The sequence below is a fragment of the Nomascus leucogenys genome, chromosome 15 (assembly GCF_006542625.1).
Source record: "Nomascus leucogenys isolate Asia chromosome 15, Asia_NLE_v1, whole genome shotgun sequence".
NCBI classification, from domain to species: Eukaryota; Metazoa; Chordata; class Mammalia; order Primates; family Hylobatidae; genus Nomascus; species Nomascus leucogenys.
In genome coordinates, this window is record NC_044395.1 from 39,643,298 (window position 1) to 39,660,988 (window position 17,691).

The following is a 17,691-nucleotide window of genomic DNA, read 5'->3' on the forward strand; positions in this document are numbered from 1 at the left end:
AGAGCCCCTACTGTAAGGATCTTGCTAACCTTGAGAAATATGTAACCTACCATATTTTGGACATTTTGAGTAGAGATGTCTATAAAACAACCAGTCTGGAAATGTCTTGCACAGCACTTCTCAAACTTCAGTATTCATGAGTCACTTGGGGAATCTTGTTGAGATGCAGAAGTTGAATCAGTCAGTTTAGGGTAGGGCCTGAGAGGCCACATTTCTATCAAGCTTCCAAGTAATGCCAGTGCTGCTAGTATGCAAACCACTCTTGGAATACAAAGGGTAGAAGAGATGGGAAATCAGGAGAGGGCTTTAAGGTCAAGGTAAAATTTTAGAAGTTATCAGCATATAACTGGGAATAGAAATTAAAAGTTGATTATAAAATTCATCCAGAGGGAACAGGTGAGGGTGAAGGAAAATAATGACTCTATGATGAACCTTCTAGGTAAACTAATGTCTAAAAATGTAAACATTTATATTAAAGTTAGTAATATCTGTGTGTTTTCAGAAACTAATTTTAAGGGCTTCATTAAGATCACTAAAGCTTGAAAAATATCAATGTTTTATTTCTCTTAGGTCTTTTGAAATATTAAAAATATACTTTGGATTTCAGTCTCTACCTTCTTGGAACTTTAAGCTGGGACTACAGCCTTCAAAAGTGAATTTTGACTAGCAGGTCTTGGACCTTAGCCAAAAATTACATTCTAATTTTAATAGAAGAGGCTATTTCAAGGAAATAATGTCAGTATACGTACATATACCCCTCCACATACATATATATTTACATATATACACACATATATATAAATACATATTTCACTCTTAATCATTGCCAGTACCAAATTTGCTGGCTGCACAAAGAAAATATAGAAAAAAGACAGTACAATAGCTAATTGAGTCATTTGTGTAGACTTACCATGTTTTAAAATAGAAATAAAAAGGGGTTTTTTTGGTATTAAAAAAGTCTTGGTTTGACCAGCGTTATAAAGTATTCCAGATTCTACATAAGGATTCTAAGAATAGTTTTTCAAGTCTTTTGAAGAAAAATGTTTAAAGTATTCTACAGGGGTCATATTCTGTAGCTTGATAACAGGGTTAACTAGCTTTTACTGTTTTTTGTTTTTTCAGTTAGGCATTCCATTACTGCAACAGAATGTTTCCTGTATTATGTCAGTAACTACTTCTTAGGGGCAGAATAATGCAGATAATGAACAAAATACTATTTCTTTTGAGTACAGACTTTGAAATATTTGTTTAGATAGAATTAAAACTAGAGTTTTAGATTTAATTATCAGAATGCTAATTTTAACTTCTTAAGATAAATTTAGGAAAAAAGTATTTGTGGATTGAGGGACCTTTGTACATTTCTTTCTGTGAATAAAAATTGTCTAGGAAACAGGTGTTAATTGACTTCTAAGTTAAAAATTAATGCATAGAGATTTTTCCTAGGATCACTTCTCTTATTTGGCTGACTACTTACTTTTTACTGTTTATTTTAAAATGTCTAAAAGTCATACAACTTGAAAATGTATATGAGCAAAACAAAAACTAAAGAACCAACTATGTAATAGTCAACTCCAGTATCAATATTTGCCAAATGAAACCACTTGGTTGTGCAGTGTCAAAGGAAAAATCACATCTAGAGAGACACTGTTTTGTAGAGTTTAGTTATTACTTACTGTTTTTGGCTTTATTTTACTTTGCAACCCATAAACTTTGCAACCTATAAAACTACCTTTCATAGCAGCCTCAGTGATTGCTACTACATTTTATAATTTTTGCTTCATTTATATTATTATGTAATGAACTGAATTAAGGAAAGCATAAGCTGGTTTGTAAATGTTAAGAGATAATGCATTGAAAATGCCATTTTAAAAGTATTTCCGTTGACCTGAATAGAGTGCTGGAGGACAAGGAGAAAATAAAGTGGTTATGGGATTAGGCTGGGAATAAGCCTGAAAATTCTCTTCACAGGACGGAAAAATCACTTAAAAACTTCAGATCAATTTAAGCATTTAATGTTTAGAAGTTTTTCACATCATCTTATACTTAAATTTATCTATACATTGTATTTCTTACTGACACAGTACTGACAATGGTGTTAGTAAGATACAGTTAATTTATTTCTTAAATGGATATTTCTTCCTGTATTAATGAAACAAAAAATAGTAAGTGTGTAGTATAGTACTTGGTGTATGGTAAGTACTCAGTAAACACTGTCTCTTTTCTTTATATGTAATGAAGTTTGGTAAGAATTTTAATAAGATTTATCTGAAATTGGGTAACCAGAGCACTTACTCTTTCCTGCCATTATCAAACACCCAGTTAGTCCACAGCAGTGACCTAAAGACAGCCGATAACTTGTGAGAAAAGAATACTTAATGTTAGAATGTTCATGCAATAGCAAAGATTAAAGATAATGAAGTATTACTACCAGGTCTTTCTTTTGGAAGAATTAACGTAATTACACCTGTTTTTTAAGTCTCTCAAAAATTTTCAGTTAAGAGTTATAGTTTGTCTTTTATTATGCCATAATACTGTTTTACAATTTATTGTTTATGAAATACGACATTTAATACTAAAATGCTTATAATAAAAATATTGTTCCTTTCAGGGAAATAGCTAGTTTGTTCTTTTATTTTGAGAAATATATGTTCATTTTCTAGACTAGAAGCTAGTAAATGAAGCTTGTTCATTCACTTTTAATGGTTGAAATCAGAAAAAATAGTAAAGACAGACCAACCTAAAATAAAAAGTGAGATAGAATTATTTTGCATAAATTAATATGCATTGGATATTTAAACTTTTTCAGTGGTAAATTGTTAATGTCATCAAGTATGCAGAAATCAGTTTTCTTAAAATATTATTGCCTTGCTATCTTCCCGAATGCCACTTTGGTAATATTCTAGTCACAGTTCATTAGGACATTGTTTACTCCATATATTGTGTACTTTTTGTTTTCATATGCATAGAAAAGTGCACATATCTTAGGCATAAAGCTCAGTGAATGTTCACAAACTGAGCCCCCCTACTTAGCTCTCAAGTGTATTAAGATAATGATAACGACATCAAAAACTCTGCTCTCCTCCCCACTGAGTGTCCTTTCTGATCCTTCTCCCTATGTGCTTTTTTGCAAGCTAAAAATAAACTATGTTGAACTAATTTTTACTGTGAATACATCCAGATGAAACACCATGTAATTTTAAAAAGGTTTATCTTAAACTCAGAGTGGTCTTTCACCTTCATCTCTTCTCCTTCCTCTCATCCCACTTCATCCCCTGGAGAGATAAAAACAAAACCAAAAAAACGGTTAAGCTGCACTTTGGGAGGCCAAGGTGGGTGGATCACGAGGTCAGGAGTTCGAGACCAGCCTGGCCAATATGGCAAAACCCTGTCTCTACTAAAAATACAAAAAATTAGCTGAGCATGGTGGCACACACCTGCAGTCCCAGCTACTCAGGAGGCTGAGGCAGAAGAATCGCTTGAACCCAGGAGGCAGAGGTTGCAGTGAGCTAAGATCGCACCACTGCACTCCAGCCTGGGCGACAGAGTGAGACTCTGTCTCAAAAAAAAAAAAAAAAAAAAAAAATTGGTTAAGCTTTATACTTACAGGCCTATGCTATCTTCCATTCCTAAATTAGTAAAACTAGCATATTGATCTTTTGCTACTACTGTTTAGGTATTTCAGTTAGTCAAACTAACAGTTAGGAAAAGTAGTTAAATGGTAAGATTGCCAGTACTTGGTAATGAAATTATATTTAAAACTTTAGCAGTAGATATTTTATATAAATTTAAGTCATAGAGTCCATGTTTTCACTTTAGAAATCCATGGAAAAGCTAAAAAGTGGAATAAAATGGAGTTCCGTTTTATTGTCATAACCACATACAGTATCCTTAACACTAGATTGTTCACTATTGTCCTTAGATTTTGAGGATGACATGATTATAACATCTGATGTCTCTCGATATATTGAAGACCCTGGTTTTGGGTATGAAGACTTTGCCAGACGAGGAGAAGAGCATTTGCCAACATTCCGAGCTCAGGTATAATATGTCTTTAATTCAGAGAAACTAGAAAATACTGTCATTTTAACCATTAAGTGTTGAAATTTTAAAAATTGGCACTAAAGAATTTTTGATAGAATCTATAAATCTTTGTATTTAACCTAGTTTCAGCCTAATCTAATTGGAGTTCCCAATAGATGGATAATTATTTCAACATTTTTCTCCCTAAGAAGACAAAAGGAAACAGTCTGCTTTATTCATTACTTCTATTATTACGTAGTATTTGCATAATGTTTATACCATTTTTTGGGGTGGGGGGAACAGAGAGGAAAACAAGTGACATCACTTTTTCTTGGAATAAAATCATATACCAGTAGTCATGGGCTTAAGGGCTACTCTAATATTCACCCCTAGGAAATAGCCACAGCAGTGATATGACTCCTAAAGAGAGTATGAGATTGCATTATGACAAACTCCTTCATGGTTATTTTAGATGATCTGCTAACTGTCCATGTCACTGGGTAGGTTTGTTCACATAGGAATATTCCAAGATCTCCTGGGGCCCTTCCAGATAAGAGGATAGTGTGTGTAGTACCCAAGTGTAGGAGATGACCAGAGTTCATCACTAACATGGCCAATCCCACACCCCATGAAGAAACATCCAGACACTCTGATCTGCTAACTGATGTGAAGGGTTATTGGTAAAGCCTTAGTAAAGCTGAAAACCTAGAACTAAATTAGAAATAGCCTCGCTTACTTGCTTCATTAGTTATATTTAATAAATACATAGAATTTAGATGGAAAATGCCCACTTTGCAATTAAATACATTTTATTCTTTTAGGACTATACCTGGGAAAATCATGGGTTCTCCCTGGTGAACAGACTTTATTCTGATATTGGACATCTTCTTGATGAAAAGTTTCGGATGGTCTACAATCTCACATATAACACTATGGCCACCCATGAGGATGTTGACACAACCATGCTGCGCAGAGCTTTATTTAACTACGTTCACTGTATGTTTGGAATCAGGTATGTTTATTGTAGAGACAGTTTTTTATATTTCCAAGTGAAAATTCAAGCATGAGTCTTATTTTTGTCCTGTTTGGGAGTATATGACTCTGGGAAGAAAATATTACATGTAGACTTCTGATTTTAAAAATTAATTTCATTTTATGGAGAAGCATTTTTCTTTGTTATGAATCTTAACATTGATGCACATATAAATATAGTGGTAAAAATTTACTAAGGAGGGAAAAAAACATCAGTAATGATTGGCGATAGGATAGAATTAGACCAAATTTGAGAATCCTTCCTGGAAGAACAGGTGAGTTTTAAAAAAACAGGTGTAGTGTCCCTTTAGATCACTATAATAAATTCTGGTTTGTTTAGTTAGTTTAGTCTTTTTAAAACTTATTTTTTAAGGAATGGTAATTACGGTATAAACAAAACTATACTAGGTTGTGCCTTCATAAGCTTATGTAAGGTCACATAACACTGAAATTAAATATATCAGCCAATACAAATTAATGACCTCTAAATTTAGAAAATTAGCATTGAGAGGACAGTAAGTACATGAGATTGAATAATCTAATCAAGATAGCACTTTTTGGAGAATGTGCCTTTTTGAGTTGTGGTTTTGAGGCTTTTATGGAAATAGATTAGCAGACAGAAAAAGTTTCCAGTTACAAATTATTCAACTTGACTATATAGATATATATCAGAAAGACTTTATGATAATTAGAATTTAATCTGTTAAGCAAAGTATTTCCTATAATTTTAGCTAAAGAACCCCAAAATTTACTGATAAATCGACTAATAACACAATATTCCATGTAATAGATTATGGTTGTATGTAATAACTGAGCTATTTGTCCATTTACCATGCTAGACAATGTTATCAAAGAATCAACACATTTTAAAACACATATATATCATATCTACCTACCTAAGAAAAATAAACACTAATAAAACTCAATTTAAATGCAATAAATATGTATTGGATACAAGGCAACAAATGTAGTGAATACATCTGTTGGATGCTACAAAATAAAGCTTACATAAATGCATCAAGATACTCTTTTTATTAAACTAAGCATTATGTGGGTTAAAAATTAACTGAAAATATAACAGAGAAATTCCACAAGCTCCCAATACCACATTTACCTACCTGTCTGCATCTGTGCCCATTTACTCTGCTGTCATTACTGTCTATGTTCCTATACACTTCTGCACAAAATCCCATTTCTCATTTTCTAAAGATCTCAGTTCTAGCAATGCTCCCTTCTCTCTCCAGCATAGTCAGCTTTACTCCCTTTTTGGATCTTTCCCATCAGCACTGAAACACACTTAATTTCTCCCATCTTTAAAGAAAATTTCAGTTTCACCTTTCATTTCCGTCTGGCTACTGCTTCATTTTCTGCTTTCGTGCGAAGCAAATCTCTGACAAAATTGTGTATATTTACTGTCACTATTTTCTTATCTCCCATTCTCTCTTGAACCTATTCACAGTATCAGGCTTTTGTCTGTATCAACCAACAAAACTGCTCTTACCGAGGTTGCTAGTGACCTCCATATAGCTACTTCCAGTGGTCAGTTCCCAGTTATCTTATTTGACTATTAGGCAGCATGGGACTCAGTGATTACTTGCTCTTCCCTGAAACACTTGACTCCTACCTCAAGTCCTTTACACTTGCTTCTTTACCACCATCTGGCATTTGTTCAAATATCAAGGCTTTCAGAGAAGCCTTCCTGCCCACCCTATTTAAAATAACAACTCCTCTCCTCCCAGACCAAGTTCCATTTCCTCTCCATGGCAGTTATCACCATCTGACTACAATGTGTTTATCTTTTTAATTTTTTTTCCTTTTTTCTTCAACAAAATTTAAGCTCCATGAGACCAAGGATTTTTGTCTATTTTGTTCACTAGTATATCACTACTACTGAGTACTCATGGCACGTAATGGGTACTCAGTAAACATTTGTTGATTCAATTAATTAACGAGCTTTTAGTATTTAATTACTAGACAATAAATGTCCTTAGTATAACTTTGGAAATTAAATATTTTTATTTTGTCATTATAAAGCTATTGTTGTATTGCTCGTAGGTATGATGACTATGATTATGGAGAAGTTAATCAATTACTTGAAAGAAGCCTGAAGGTTTACATTAAGACAGTGACCTGCTATCCTGAGAGAACTACAAAACGCATGTATGATAGTTACTGGCGGCAGTTCAAACACTCAGAAAAGGTAAGTGTTTCGGTATTAAGCATTATACCATAGACAGTTCTTCAGTACAAGAAGTAACAGTTATGAAAAACGACACATGAAAGTATTAATAAATTATTGCCATTGACATGGAAGGGGCATCGTCTAGCTATCTGGGGTTTTTTTGTTTGTTTGTTTGTTTGCCAGGCTGGAGTGCAGTGGCGTGATCTCGGCTCACTGCAACCTCCACTTCCTGGGTTCAAGTGATTCTTCTGCCTCACCCTCCCGAGTAGCTGAGATTACAGATGCCCACCACCACGCCTGGCTAATTTTTGTATTTTTAGTAGAGGTGGGGTTTCACCATGTTAGACTGGTCTCAAACTCCTGACCTCAGGTGATCTGCCCACCTCGGCCTCCCAAAGTGCTGGGATTACAGGTGGGAGCCACTGTGCCCAGCAGAAACCGTTGTCTTAATAGGTTAACTCTAGTGGTTAAAGAATCTCAAAATGGATGTGCCTTCTGGGCCAAAATACAATTACACCTAACAAAATATTTCAGTATGTCTGATTTTTATTAATAGTTAGAACTGTAGACAGTTTTCCAAATGTGCTTTGAAGATATCAATACTTAGATCTAGTATTTCTAAGGCTTATGATAAACTTTTATACACTATATTGAAAAATGCATATAACCAAAATTGGGTTACTATTCAGTAAATCTGAATTAAAAAAATATTTTAAAAACCTAGATAGTGGCTGGGTGCAGTGGCTCCCGCCTGTAATCCTAGCACTTTGGGAGGCCGAGGTGGGGGGATCACCTGAGGTCAGGAGTTCAAAACCAGCCAGGCCAAAATATAGTGAAACCCCATTTCTACTAAAAAATACAAAAATTAGCTGGTCATGGTTACGCATGCCTGTAGTCCCAGCTACTTGGGAATCTGAGGCAGGAGAATCGCTTGAACCCAGGAGGCGGAGGTTGCAGTGAGCTGAGATCACTCCACTGCAGTCCAGCCTGGGCAACAGAGCAAGACTCCATTTCTCAAAAAAAAAAAAAAAAAGACAATAGATTTTTACCCAAAGTTGGTAACTTAGTGTTTTGACAATATAATTCAGGACCTTTGAGCCAAATATACTGTTACATAAAAATATTTATTTGAAAGAAATATATAGGAAACATTAAGTTAGAAAACCTAATAAATGTTAAGGATCTTTATCAACATCATAGTATAAGAGCTGGCCTTAAGTCCTAGGACTTTTAACCTTTAAGTTCAAGAATCTCCTTTATACAACAGTTTCAAAGCTTGAGAGTAAGAAAATCTTTTTAGGAAACATTCACTAATAAACTGTATGATCTTAGCAGAGAATGTTATGGCTTCAGTATCTAACAGATTTTTTGAAGTCTTAGAGCCACTCACATCAAGTAAATACCCATTTTACATCCAGCATTTCCCCTTGATGGGTCTTTATCCCATATTTATATGTTTGCTCTAGATTTTCTTCCTTTTCTAGATTGTATCTAGAAATTCTCTTTACTCTTCAGGAGAATATATCCAACGACATATCCAACTGGTATAAATATATCAAAAGAATATAATATTAAAACATATTTTTGTAGTAAATTTTGAAAACTTATCGATACCCATTTTAACTTATCAGCTGAGATGTAACCCCAAAAGAAATGTTCTTCACAGTTTTATCCAAAAGACTCTAGGGAAGCTATGTATGTCTAACAAGTATCAAACATAATCAGAAACTTTAAACATTGGATTTTCACTTTAGTATCTTTTAAGTAAATACTGGGAAAAATTTTTTAAAGCTTTTCACAGGATAAGCATAAACTGTTAAAAAAAATGAGGGCTGATTCATAGCCATGTAAAATTTTATAACTAGAAAGAAATATAATTTGTAAGAAAATTATAATTCATAAAAATTAGTTTTATTTTATAACCCAACAGATTGACTTTACAAAAATAACAACTTTAATAAAGTTATCAGAATTTTTTAGATTTTATGGGTTATTTCTACTGCTCGCAGAGCCATTAGACACAGGTTTGAGTGTTGCATCATGAACATGGATAAATAGCCTAGGTGTGTGTGTGTATATCGCTTATATACACATAAAAAAACCTTTGCGAATGTCTAATAAGATTTTTTAGGTGTTTGTAATGGTTACTAAACTGATAACATTTTCACTTCTAGGTTCATGTCAATCTACTTTTAATGGAAGCACGAATGCAAGCTGAACTTCTTTATGCTCTTCGTGCCATAACTCGGCATTTGACCTGAAGTATCACCCATGGAAAATGTCATACATGTGTAAAGACCTTTCACATAAGATAAACATTGAAGCTATTTGTGATATAGCATCAAAAATTATTCAGTTCTCTAGTGTCAAAGTTTAGCCGTTTGTTTTTTGTTTTTGTTTTTTGCGGCTGTAATGTGCAATGATGTGTTTTATTTTCCTTGATGCTTAACATTACTAACAATTGCAAAAATAATACTGAGGAGCACTACTTTGCATTGTTTATAGTTGGAGTTTTAGATACTGATCATAAATCATGAATCTGGCTTATTAATGCTTAACTTAAGCGCTTTTGGGTTGTGTGTATGTGTATTTTTTCTCCCCCCCACCCCGCCCTTTTTTTTTTAAGAATAAGGACAAGTGCTTACAATCTGCTCAAGCAATTGTTTTTCAGATATTGGAATTCAGCAAAGAGTGACCTTTCTGGCCATTCTAAAATTTTAATGTTGTGTCCTAAATCTGGTGGAGGAAAAAAGCATGCGTTGTTGAACCAAGCTGCTCACTGGACACATATTTGTGTCCCCAGGAGATTATTTGTCAGGCACTGTTTTTTTTGTTTGTTTGTTCATTTATTGTTGTTTTACTGCTATTGGCGATAACATGAAATGTGATACAGCTATTGCCCATAATTTAATGTGAAATTAATCATGATGAATTCTATAGCATGCTACTGAAATGCCAAATTCAGCTATTTTCTTTCTCTTCTAAAACGGAAGTTTCAGTTTTCCATATCAGATGTATATATTATAAGTGGAATTATACACAATCCTATCACTGACAGTAATCCACAGTCACCTTAAATAATCAGTGCTCACAGTGCTGCTTACAGTTCATTTAGTTGGCACATATAAACCTGTACCCACACAAGACTGACCAAAAATTTTCTTTGCACATTTTTCCTTTCTCATAGTTTTTTTCTATATGTCGTTAAGCAAAGGAAGGTTAATATGCCTTTTTCCTGTTAGGCTTTTAGAAATTATTTTCCATGACTTTTGTTCTTATAATAGGTTAGACAGTTTATTATTCAAAGGTAAAAATTGTGTTTCTATGCATTAATGTGATTGAACTACAAAAACAGTGCAATATGTTCAAAAAATACTCAACTAAACTTTCCCCCTGTCATATCACTGCAAAAGTGTCCTTTTAAACAGAGCCATAAAGAAATTTTTTTCAAATTTCTTTATTGCACAGGCTTTTTTCAGTTTTACCTTACTGGGATTGAACAATGTTCCTTTCATAATGCCAAAGCATTCCCTTCCCCAGAAAAATCTCCTTGGACAACTGGTTTAAAAAAGTTATTAAGTCATAGGGGAGGAATAAGCGGCCAAAAAGTCACATTTTTGCATTGGTTTACGTTGCTTGATTAGACTATCTTCAGAGAGCACAACATTATGTGTTTATAGCTTTAATTTGTATTATGTCAACGAACCAGTGAAGTGCCTAAAGAGATGCTTACAACTATCCAGTAGGACACAACTGCACTGCTTTTTAAACACTTTTTGGTTAGTTAAGGGTGACTTGAATTGTACACATACATGCTAATTTTTGAAAACATATCCATTTTTCATAGTAAATAATATAGATAAAATTTTCTGTTAGAGTTCCCGCAAATACTTCATTTTAGACTTACTTGTGATATAAGATTTAACTTTTCTTTCATGAAAGAATCGTGAACTAGTGTTTCATTAAATCATTTTCCTCTTCCATTTATCATCCTCTTCTGGTACAATATATTGGGTTGCTTTCTTTTAGATTTTGTTCCAGATAGGAAAACAACTATGACTGTATACTTATTAACATAAGGTAGTTCTGCATTTTTGGATTCCAGGATCCTGTTTGAAATCTTCCATGTGAGGAAAAAATTACTAATATTTTTAAAGACAGGGTGGTTTATTTAAAGAGATTATTCAGAGAACTTGTGCCATATCTCGTCTGTTTTATTGCATATGCCATATGTTAACTTTCATTCAATATTACATTATGTAGATATGTAATAAAAGAAAATATTTAGGAGAATGGCAAAACACAAATGGCAACATAGATGTCCATTTGACTTACCTAACTTCACAACTTTCAAGTTGAGGATGTCATTTATTCTTGAATTTGTTTTTTTTTACTAGATGCTTTCAATTAATAGCCCTATATTTTTGTGCAGGTGAACTGTATAACAGGATAAAAAATGATTTGTATGTATTGAAAAGGAGGAGAAATTCTCACAGAACACCATATGAGCTTTAGACCAAAAGGGGAAACAAGGTTTAAGTAACTAAAATGGCCACTTAGTTTTTGTTTATTTTTTTCCCTGGAAATGTAAGTAGTTGGAGTTTAGGCTATGGAAATATTAGTGCCTTTAATAGATCTCTTTCCTTGCAAAGTTTCTTTTTAGCTCAGCATTGATCTATCTTATCAATAGTCAGGAAAATAAGTTGACTTGGAACTATAAACAAAAACAAAACCATATATTTATGAACCTCAGTGAACCAGCCTAGAAAAATTGACTTCTGCAGGTGCTAAAGCACCTACTAATATGCAGCATGCACAGCATTTCAGGTTGTGAATACCATTTTACAACGAGTTTGCTGTTAACTTCTTTATCCAATGCAAACTTGAAATTCTGATGCGGTTTTCCAGGGTGATATTTTTTCAGAGTATTGAATTTACTATTTAGTAATTTATAGTATAGCTTTTTATATTAAAATGTGATATTTTTAAAAGAGATATCTGGTTCAATTGGTATAGTGATGTGATTATGCAATATGCTGATCTACACCTTGCGCTCACATTGTGCCAAACTTAAATGTGCAAGTGTACGTGAGAAAAGCACATGTGAATGTGAATTCTTTAATTCTTTGCTTATTATGTTAAAATTAGTCTTCATAGTCCACTGATGTGTATGCTTGAATAATGTCTATTTACTTTGGAATTTCAAGATTTCCAGCTTCAATGGTAATTTATAATTTCTCAGATCACCTTAAGAAATATTGAGATACTCTCCCACCTGAAAATAATCTGTTCTTTAACCCACCTGACTATGGGAGTAGCCAGGCAGGTGCCTCACTGGCTTCTTCAGACGAGGCTTCCTCAGGTGGATATATGACTATTAGGGGAAAAGAGGCTTTTGAGACAGCTTATTACCTCCTTCACCTTTTTGAACTAAGTACATTGTCTCAGTCCCCGTATGAATTTGTCCCATTTGGGGTATTTTTCAAATAAAAGATGGCTAACATGGAATCTGGGGCATAGCCTTGGCCTTTAATTATGGTTGTAAGCCCAAATAATGGCAGAGAAACACAGGGTTGTTTTTATAACAGAAAACTCAATATAAGTTTTATATAAGAATCCTATAAGATTTGAACCAGAGCTCCTATTTAATTGTTACAATGTCTCCTAAAGATTTTAAATGCTTCTAAAAGCTAATTATTATTCCAGAGCAACTTTTTCCTTTTCCCCCCTTATAAAGTTTTTTTAATCCAAAATCTTAGATTTCTATGCCACAGCAAAATAAAATGATCAACAAACAATTAAAGATCTGTACTTAAAATAGTTCACCATTTTTAGTGGAGGGAGGGTGCAGGCCTATATGATGGTAAGATTCTTTCGAACTCTAAGGACAATTCCTCATGGAAAAAATAAATTTCAGTGCATGTTATAAAAATGATTTGCACTGTGTTAGCAAAATAAGGTGTTTTAGGTTGTATTTTAAAGACAATTCTAAATCATTTCTCTGGAAAGCAAGACCTTAAATTCTTCTCTTTAATAGGACTGCTTTTATGCAAAGAGATGGTCTTACATGAAGTAAACAGTACATAACAATAATGTTATGTAAATAGTATATCACATTTGCTTAGCAGCACAATTCAACAGCAGACTGAAAGTCGTGGCTCCTCTGCTCAGATTGAGTTTTAAGTTACCTAATTTATGTAATCAGAACCTATTCTAGGTGGCCGTCAACATAAACTGTGTTTCCCTATTATATCCCTCTGGAGACTGAGAATCAAATTAAATAGTCTTTCTTCAAAGCAGTACTGTAACATGAATGTATTTATCTCAGTCAACAGAACTTATATGCGCACTGTATGTGGAGCTTATTTCAGTGCTAATTTGACTTAGTTAACAGACCTAGAATCTGCCCAGGTGAGACCTAGAACAAAAATAGCTGGGGTGAAATGGATAAGAGAGGTAGAGGTATATGTCAAGGCAGAGCCCTATGAGGAAGGAAGAAGGGTTTTCAAAGAATATGAGGAACATAGTGCTGAGAGTGTGGCTGCCTTCAGCATCCTACACCTAATCTAGAGAAAATATTTCCCATGTGGGAGGTCCTGTCTGCATTCAGTCCACCCTTTCCTGCCTGCTGCTTCTTCCTCCAAGTGCCTCAACCTCTACATGCTCACTCTCCTCCCCTTCCCTCAGCCCATCTTGGTCTAAGCAGCTTTCACAATCCAAACCAAACATCACCAGCCACCCGCTGATAAGTCACCAGCATTTACTTTCCTGAGTTACTTTTTCTCCATTCATTGAGACTATGGATTCATCCCAACTCCTTCTAAATCCCTCAACCATCCAGCTATATTTTGGCTAACCTTTGCCCTAGACACTCTACCAGATGTTATACAGTATCAAGTGTAAATTGTGTCACCCTGTTCTGTTCTACCCTTTTCCCAGCTGCCGAAATATCTTGCTCTCCTCTACCTCATCCCCAAAGAGCCTATAAATTCAGAGTATCCAACCTTTTCATGGATTCACTCACTGTTGTTCAGTAATACAACTTCCATATTTTAAATAAATCATAAAAGATTTTTGCCTTCTATCAAAGTAGGAAACTTTATATTTATACATGATACAGAAATTGAACTATTTCTATCGTTCAGAATTTAGCATATAACAGGATTTTAAAGTGATTGAATTGCCATCCTAACTTGGATTTGTATTAGGTTATGAATACTGTTGTTAGTCCAAGCTATTTGAATATAAAGTTAAAATTCTCCAGCAATCCAGAATGACTTGTAACCCTTCAGTGGAATGGGAAATTTGTGGCATGCAAATAGGGTGGTGTTCCAGGCATTTGTTTTATTGGTGGTGTTTGGGCCTTGAAACACATTTCTAAAGAATGACATATGGCAAAGGGTATTTAGATGGTCCCATGGTATCACAGAAGCCCATTTGATTTATAATATAGATAAAATAACACAAAATTGGGTACATAAGGGTTTAACCAGGCTTTCCTGGGTTAGACTAAGCCTCTAACCTCTGTTCCTATCCTGTTCTTACGGGAGGAAAAAAATGTTCCATGGGATGAAAGGAAAATGCATTGACTTTGTAGTCTTTATTCTCCTAGCCGCACTTCGGGTATATCCAGAAGGAAGAGGAAATGCAAAGAGGAAGAAGATGTAATAGTTCTTCCTCTCAAGCTAGGTGCACTTGAGGTTGTTCATAAATGTAAAATTATGTCAGGTTTCTAACATGGGACACTGCACACAGTTGTCTGACCTGATGAACCATCCCATTTGAAAGTATAGATTATTATTTCTTGTAGTATTTGGATGTTTTCCATCTCATTCATGAACAATTCAACCTGATAGTAGTATCCAATAAATGCCTTTCAGGGCTCAGGAATGAATTGATGTCCTAGTTAAGAAATGAGACTTAATAATGGAGACTGAATGAGGCAGTTTGTATTAAATTATATGCCATGAAGTATTCATTTTAGCTTTAACCTAATTATGACTGTACCACCATGAAGTACAGAATGAAAAATATATTTATCTATATATATATAGGGGGGAAACAGAGAATGAATATCTGATTCTTTTGAATGCTTGTGGAAATCTTTGAAATAGTGCAGGGCATACCACAAAATAGCCTTTAGAACAAATACCCAATTTTACAGTTCATAGGACAACATCAAACATTAGTAAGTCTAAATAAGATGAATAGAATTTTTGTTATGTAAATTTTGCTAGAACAGTCTATTTTCTTGCACCCCTCAAGTTAACCTCTTAAAAAAAATGAATGTATAATTTCTACCGAAAGAATATCAGAGAGAATCTCTCTGGTCTATAGTGTTAAAATATTGTTCACAAATCCTGATTAGTTAAGTGCATACATTATGAAACTTACAGAATAAAACTTATTATACATCTCTTTCTTAAATTAATATCTTTACACATTTTCAACTGGCTCCCCAAGTCTGATAAGGAAGGATTAAAAGGTAGAAAAAAGAAATGTATTAGTTGGGTGGCCAAGGAGTTTCCTTTGTAATGTTGAGAGACTTCTGCTTTCTGAATTTCGCTGGTTCTGTAAGGTAAAAGAGTTAAATGGTACCCTTGTTCACCAAGGAAAGTGATCCAAACTATATATCTAGTGCAGATATTTCCTTTGCGTTATTTAGTCTTCTCTGGAGAGAAAATACAGTTTCCCCTTCTTCTTTCTCTTCACATTTACTCTTTTCAACCCAAAATAAGAGACATAGAAAGCAAACCACAGCCAGTTTGGCATCTTCTCAGTGCTACTAGTATAGGCACATACACATACACCGTCTCAGCAAGGTTATAAAGAACCCTGTCAGGTCCACTTGGAACATGGCCTTGCTACTAGGATTAGCTCCTTTAAGCCTGAAAATAACTTTCCTGGTCATGGAAGAACTGGATGCATCTTTTAACTTATGAAATAGAAGTTGAACTTGAAAACTCTTTTTAAAAAATCCTGGTTTTGCAGGACAGCTACATAATGAATGTATATATTAAGACTGTAGCTGAATTGCACATGAAATCAGATTGCCAACTTCTTGACTTTCAACGTTAGACATTTATCCTTAAGTTGTGAGCGATATATGTAGCATGCTGTGAAACGTCTATTATAGTTCTTTAATTCATCAGTATTAATACAGAATTATCTTTTGCGTTTCTTGGTACTTTTTATTCAATGTAATCAGAAGCTGTGATGTTTTGCCTTTGTAGTCCTGTGCTTTGTTACTGTAATTTTTTTTTTTTTTTACGAAGCACGTGACTGGACTAATGTAAGGCAGATGACGTGATCTTTAAGACTGCTATATATATCAGTCTCTTACTCTATAAGGTTTTAAATTAGAATAAGCTTTTATCAAATAGATAATTGATGCAATTTAGGATTCACGCAAGTTTCAGTGTCAAATGGCGGTCTTATAGTTTCAATTCTGAAAATAGCAAACTTAATAAACAGCCACTTTAAACTTGTTCTGGCAAACCAGACCCTGCTGTAGATATAGTCTAAGGTAGTTAACCATATAAGCCTTTTCAACTCTTAATGCCCTCCACATGAATCAGCAGTTAAGAAGGTTCTAGAATCCATGAAAGCTTTTGTATGTATTACTAGGTTTTGTTTTTCTTATGTTGCTGATTTTACAGTTCTGACTAAAGCTGACCTAAATGGATCAGTTTATGTGTAATATTCTAGTGCTTTAATGACTTTTTTTTTTTTTTGGAGGGAGGGTAACATTATTTGGACAGATGCAGAAGGAACTGTTAGTGAGTCAAGACAAACACATTTGAAATAAAGGAACTGTGTATTAACATGTTAACAATTCATAACTGCACTTTTTATGACATTTTGAAAATATTTATAGGTACAGAACAATGGGTTTTGTTAAACTGTATCACATTTATACTTGCAGAAATTTATTTCATTGTTATTAGTAGGAATTTTATTGGTTCAATAAAATTGGCAAAACTGAACACCAATCATTTGCCTACTTTGTTTATATTGGAGTAGCATTCTTGCTTGGTTTATTTCTGCTTGATTATTAAGACATGCATTCTTAAAGATATCAGAATTATAGGAGTCATTATTTTCACTATTTTTTTTCCTGACCCAGTTTCCTGGTGATATTTCTTATCACTCAATATTCTGTTGGTGGAATATTGCAATAGTGTAAGTCGTGCAAAATATATAGTTATTGTTACCTTTTAAAATATCAATTGTGATCTTAGCAAGAGGCAAATTAACTTTATTATTGTCTCTTGTTAACCAAAGCAGTAATTAGAATGAGGAAAGAGGCATCGAACATAAGGTTGGATTAAAGGCCTGGATTAAAAAACCTAGCTTTTTTCATATTCTACTAGCTTTGTGACCTTGAAAGTAAATTAATCTCTATAATCTTTGATTTCTGCACTACATTCTATCAGGAGTAATACCTTCTTGAGGTG

General features: G+C 33.9%; 1 protein-coding gene across 1 annotated transcript in view; it reads left to right on the forward strand.

Moving 5' to 3' along the window:
• Positions 1-17,226, forward strand: part of SESN3 (sestrin 3) — a 67,078-nt gene extending 49,852 nt beyond the window's left edge. Inside the window, exons 7-10 of the mRNA XM_003253019.4 lie at positions 3,920-4,038; positions 4,842-5,032; positions 7,108-7,252; positions 9,409-17,226. Of these exons, the coding sequence (XP_003253067.1) occupies positions 3,920-4,038; positions 4,842-5,032; positions 7,108-7,252; positions 9,409-9,495 (542 nt within the window). The 3' untranslated portion in view covers positions 9,496-17,226. The remainder of the gene's footprint in view (positions 1-3,919; positions 4,039-4,841; positions 5,033-7,107; positions 7,253-9,408) is intronic.
• The last annotated feature ends 465 nt before the right edge of the window (positions 17,227-17,691 follow it).